Here is a 5,752-nt window from a genome sequence, read left to right on the forward strand (position 1 = left end):
TGTCGCGACTAATCCGGCGCGACAGGATCACGCGAAGCATAAAATCCAAATTACACGATGATATAGCGTATCCTGTTCCTAAAGTTTCCGTTCCCGCCCCGCAAATTACATTCACGGGGTTTTGTCATAGAGATCGAGCTATCTAATTGTAAGTCTTGCACCTTGACACGAAAACGCTGTTTTTAGGAGGCAAGGCGAGCCGTCGCTATTAACGGTAAATAAACGACACGTTGATAAGATAGAAACTAATTAGATCGTGAAGGATGTCGGCGATGTTTAAAATTCATGTAGCTATTGACCTTAGAGAGGAGGTGTTCAAAGAGCAGTGATTACTGGTGTCAAGAGCTACTATGGATGGGATGTATAAAATACGAGCGTACGCCGTGACAATTTCGAGCGCATGACTGAGCATAATAAAATGTATATCTATAGAATCATATATATGTATCAGTTGTTAATAATTCTAACAGATTTCTTATTGCATAATCTCTTTCGAACAATGCCGCCGCATAAAATATTAATGATTAACACATTATACACATATATATCAAATATTTAATCTATCTTCCTAAACTTAAATATTATTTACTTTTATATTATTATATAAATATTATACCATCTAATTTTTTAAAATTATGATTATCATAATTTAAAGCGTTTGAATTATTACTGATAAGAAAAATTAATTTTATTATACATTCTGCTCGAATAATTTAATCCGATATAATTCTGTATTTTTATATGTCTGGAATAAAATTGGCTTTATCTTTATAAAATTATGAATAGGAATTATATTTTCGTGTGTGAACGTGAAAAAGCATTCGTATAACAATTTTTAAAATACTATATTATATAGAATATATATTTTATAAAATTTGTAAAAACACATTATATTATTATTTCAAAAATGATTTTATTAAGGAGATATATGTTTTAAGAGAGAGAATCATGTGTGTGTGAAAAGTATTACAAATCTTTATATTAATCAAAAAAATAAAATAGAAGTAGACTTAAGGAGCAAATTGTGCGGCTGGATGTTTTATATTAATTATTATCTATTCATATAATATTCATACAAAAACATACAAAAATCTCATTAAAAATAAAATATATTAAAAATATTTTACATGCTCTATAATAAAAATATATCGTCGAAAATGTTCATGTCAAGTTTGAAATATATAATGTCAAAATTAACAGTAGGGGAATATTAACAATTATTTTATAACTTATAAAAAAAAAATATATATATATATATATATATCTTTTTTCGAGAAATCATATTTTCTTTTCTTTAACAATACAAATATTCATTGCAATGAACATTTTTTCAGTTCTTTTGTCAGAAAATTATTTCGAGCACAACTCATTTTGAATATTTGTAATCTAAATTGATAATTCAAGAAGATAAGCTATTGAACTATTTAAAACTGTTTAAAATTAATCGTTTCGACTTCTTAATGGCGTCAGTGTTTTATGCGGTGAAGCAAGGGGGGTCGAATGTACCATTCCTACATTTTCCTTGCCTTTCCAATAAGATCGTTTTTCTTCAGTTTTCAACTTTTCTATAGTCTTTTGTTGTTGTTCGATTATTTTTATCTTGGCACGTACTTCCTAAAACAAATCATTATCTTTAATCAGAAAAGACAAAAACAAAATATATAAAAATACAAACAACACATACCACACATACATTTTTATTTATAATTACAATAAATTCAATTCAGTATTTTATGCTCTCTTGGACAAATAAAAACGCAATGTAGAGTTGCTTAAGTATAAAAATATTTATTTCTATAAAAAGAATCTATAAAACATATAGCTAGAAAATATTGTTATATTATTTACATAATAATTATATAGAATGTACACATCACAACTCATATATTCTGCCAAATTTAAACTTCATACGTTATTGCATTACTCATTGGATATATAAGTGTGCAAATAACATTGCATACAAGAATTTTTCTTTTTAATGATATCATAGCGGCAATTTCATTAAAAATATGTAGTAATTTCAAAGTAGAGAGAGATATATACATATACATATATATATATATATATACATCAAATTAAATAATCATACATCAAAGTAACAGCGGAAAGTGTAATAAGAAATGCGAACGCAACAATGAATCTATCCGAACGCACCTGTTCCAAATGATAATTCTTTTCTTTTAGATGAGTAACATGTTTGATTCTTTGTTTAGGATTTTGATGACCGATTATTTCAGCGTACTTGTCACTAATTTCCTCATAATCCTTCTTGAGATGGTCGTTCGACTTTATAATTCTCTTGACTTCTCTGTACAGAATAAAATATATTGTTATTTATTATTTTGAGAATTCGTGATCAAAAGTTCTTTTGTATTAATTTGTACTCACTCTTCGGCCTCTTCTCGTCGCGCTTTTTCTTCCTGAAGTTGTTGTGTAAGTATATTTTCCAAAGACCTCCATTTGATTCGTTCTTGCTCTAATAATAAAGTGATTACCTGTAACACGACATTTTATTTTTTAACAATGTTTTATTCTTTTACAAAGTTTAATTGCAACAAAACAACGGATTCTTTAACAATTCTCAAAAAAGATTATTACCTCTGCATCATTTTCTCTTGTTTTTAACTCCAGTTGTTGAGAAAGCTCTTCTATCCGACCGTTTGCCTGTAAATGTTTCAAGTATATAATTACTAATAATTAATAATTATTAATTAATAATAAATGCACATTAAGTTATGATTCATCATTTTGACAATATATTCGAACTTACCATATCTGTGATAGTTTTATGTTGCGCTGCTTGATCTTCAAATAATTGTTTATTTTTTTCTAATTCTTTCTCCTGGCTCTTCAATTGTTCTAATAATTTACTATTTGCTAATTCCAGTCGTGAAATACCAAGCTTTTGAGCATCAGTTTGTTCCTCGAAATTGAGTAATAGATTTTGCACGTCATGTAGTTTTTTACTCATTTCATCAAGTTGCTTTTTTAGCTATAATAGAATTTAATAACTCAAATTAAAAACCATTTAGAAATATTTTAACAGTATCGTAAATTGTACAAAGTGAATACAATCTCAAAATGAATGCAATAATAATTACCTCATCGTTTTGTAAAGATTTCTGTTCAAAATCATTCTGAAGTCTTGAAATTTCTTTTGCTGCTTTTTGCTTCAGGTCCTCGATTTGTGTCTCAAAAATAGATTTTATTGATTCAAATTGAGATAAATTATTAATCTGATGTTGATCTACCAGCTCTCTATGAGTATCCAATTCTTTCATGACTACATGAATTTGCTCATCCACCAATTGTGAGCTATTGCGCATTGCACTAAGCAGATCTCTGTGTTTGCGTATGCAAACTTCACTATGTTTCAGATCATCTTGTAGTTTTTCCACTTCAGCATTACTCTGCGCCAAACGATTAGTAAGCGCGATAAGAGATGCTTTATTATCGGCCGTTATTAATTCAAACCTAAAAATATTTGTATAAGATATTTAAAGTAATTAATTTTTAATAATTATAATAATCATTCATCAAAATTAAATAAATTAGAGATGAAGTATCACATAAATAAAATTTATCGATATCACACACTTTTTTTTTCTAGCAACCATTTCAGCCCCTTCTGTTCTGATGCGATCCTTTAAAGCTCTCAATTCTTCTTTTTTCTCCGCCAATTCGGTTTCCGCTTTATCCAACTCAATTTGCAAACTTTGACTAAAACTTTCCTAAAAATCATAATTTGTCAATAACTATATTATGAATAGCATGTATTATGCACGTATTATGTAGCATGTATTATGCACAATGTCACCAATTATAACGCATAGTCACCTGAGTTTCTATGGACTGTCTAAGGTCCTCAAGTGTTGCAGAGAGTTTGGCGATTTCAGTATCTTTCTGCGAAAGTTTCTCATCTAATACAACATGCTCCAATTCCATACGAACCAAACATGCTTTGTATCTTTCATTGGTAAGTCGCATTTCATCTTCCACAGTGTTTTGTGTCTCTTTCATCATGGCATTGATCTAAATACAAAATTTCTACTTTAATATCTGTGAAGATGTTACTCCATTATAACAGAAATTTTCTCAAACATCACAGAAAGTTAAAAGACAACATCTACAGGCAAGCATCTACAGAGTGCACATATAATTTTATACTAATTTATATAAATTATAATGCCCAAAGAAGAATTAGACTTCACACGAATTCTAGAGAACAATGAGCAATTAGTCAGTGATGTTTGGCATTTTACGCACGTGTGGTCCGCTTACTTTCGCGTCGCATTCAACAATCACTTTTTTAATTTGTTCCTTATTTTCGGCACGACATGCTGCTAACGCGTTTCTTTTATCAGACTCTGCATTTTTTATTATTTCTTCAGCATGTTTCATTATTCGTTTAGTTTCCTCTTCGATTTTTCTAGTGGTAGCTTGTTTTAATTCATCTAATTCTTTATCTCTCATTAGTGTAATCTAAATAAAATAATATATATATATATATATGAGTATCCAATTCTTTCATGACTACATGAATTTGCTCATCCACCAATTGTGAGCTATTGCGCATTGCACTAAGCAGATCTCTGTGTTTGCGTATGCAAACTTCACTATGTTTCAGATCATCTTGTAGTTTTTCCACTTCAGCATTACTCTGCGCCAAACGATTAGTAAGCGCGATAAGAGATGCTTTATTATCGGCCGTTATTAATTCAAACCTAAAAATATTTGTATAAGATATTTAAAGTAATTAATTTTTAATAATTATAATAATCATTCATCAAAATTAAATAAATTAGAGATGAAGTATCACATAAATAAAATTTATCGATATCACACACTTTTTTTTTCTAGCAACCATTTCAGCCCCTTCTGTTCTGATGCGATCCTTTAAAGCTCTCAATTCTTCTTTTTTCTCCGCCAATTCGGTTTCCGCTTTATCCAACTCAATTTGCAAACTTTGACTAAAACTTTCCTAAAAATCATAATTTGTCAATAACTATATTATGAATAGCATGTATTATGCACGTATTATGTAGCATGTATTATGCACAATGTCACCAATTATAACGCATAGTCACCTGAGTTTCTATGGACTGTCTAAGGTCCTCAAGTGTTGCAGAGAGTTTGGCGATTTCAGTATCTTTCTGCGAAAGTTTCTCATCTAATACAACATGCTCCAATTCCATACGAACCAAACATGCTTTGTATCTTTCATTGGTAAGTCGCATTTCATCTTCCACAGTGTTTTGTGTCTCTTTCATCATGGCATTGATCTAAATACAAAATTTCTACTTTAATATCTGTGAAGATGTTACTCCATTATAACAGAAATTTTCTCAAACATCACAGAAAGTTAAAAGACAACATCTACAGGCAAGCATCTACAGAGTGCACATATAATTTTATACTAATTTATATAAATTATAATGCTCAAAGAAGAATTAGACTTCACACGAATTCTAGAGAACAATGAGCAATTAGTCAGTGATGTTTGGCATTTTACGCACGTGTGGTCCGCTTACTTTCGCGTCGCATTCAACAATCACTTTTTTAATTTGTTCCTTATTTTCGGCACGACATGCTGCTAACGCGTTTCTTTTATCAGACTCTGCATTTTTTATTATTTCTTCAGCATGTTTCATTATTCGTTTAGTTTCCTCTTCGATTTTTCTAGTGGTAGCTTGTTTTAATTCATCTAATTCTTTATCTCTCATTAGTGTAATCTAAATAAAATAATATATAT

The 5,752-nt window shown here is 29.6% G+C and overlaps 1 protein-coding gene across 1 annotated transcript in view; it reads right to left on the reverse strand.

Annotated features, from left to right (window-relative positions):
- Positions 1-1,237: 1,237 nt before the first annotated feature.
- Positions 1,238-5,752, reverse strand: part of LOC115238172 (hyaluronan mediated motility receptor-like) — a 9,559-nt gene continuing 5,044 nt past the window's right edge. The window contains exons 7-15 of the mRNA XM_029811770.1: positions 5,532-5,732; positions 5,088-5,282; positions 4,848-4,981; positions 3,102-3,474; positions 2,771-2,992; positions 2,599-2,664; positions 2,389-2,495; positions 2,155-2,308; positions 1,238-1,614 (exon numbers count right to left, since the gene is read on the reverse strand). Coding sequence (XP_029667630.1) covers positions 1,441-1,614; positions 2,155-2,308; positions 2,389-2,495; positions 2,599-2,664; positions 2,771-2,992; positions 3,102-3,474; positions 4,848-4,981; positions 5,088-5,282; positions 5,532-5,732 — 1,626 coding nt within the window. The 3' untranslated portion in view covers positions 1,238-1,440. The remainder of the gene's footprint in view (positions 1,615-2,154; positions 2,309-2,388; positions 2,496-2,598; positions 2,665-2,770; positions 2,993-3,101; positions 3,475-4,847; positions 4,982-5,087; positions 5,283-5,531; positions 5,733-5,752) is intronic.

This window comes from Formica exsecta, unplaced genomic scaffold (genome assembly GCF_003651465.1).
Source record: "Formica exsecta isolate Colony F162 unplaced genomic scaffold, ASM365146v1 scaffold115, whole genome shotgun sequence".
Lineage (NCBI taxonomy): Eukaryota > Metazoa > Arthropoda > Insecta > Hymenoptera > Formicidae > Formica > Formica exsecta.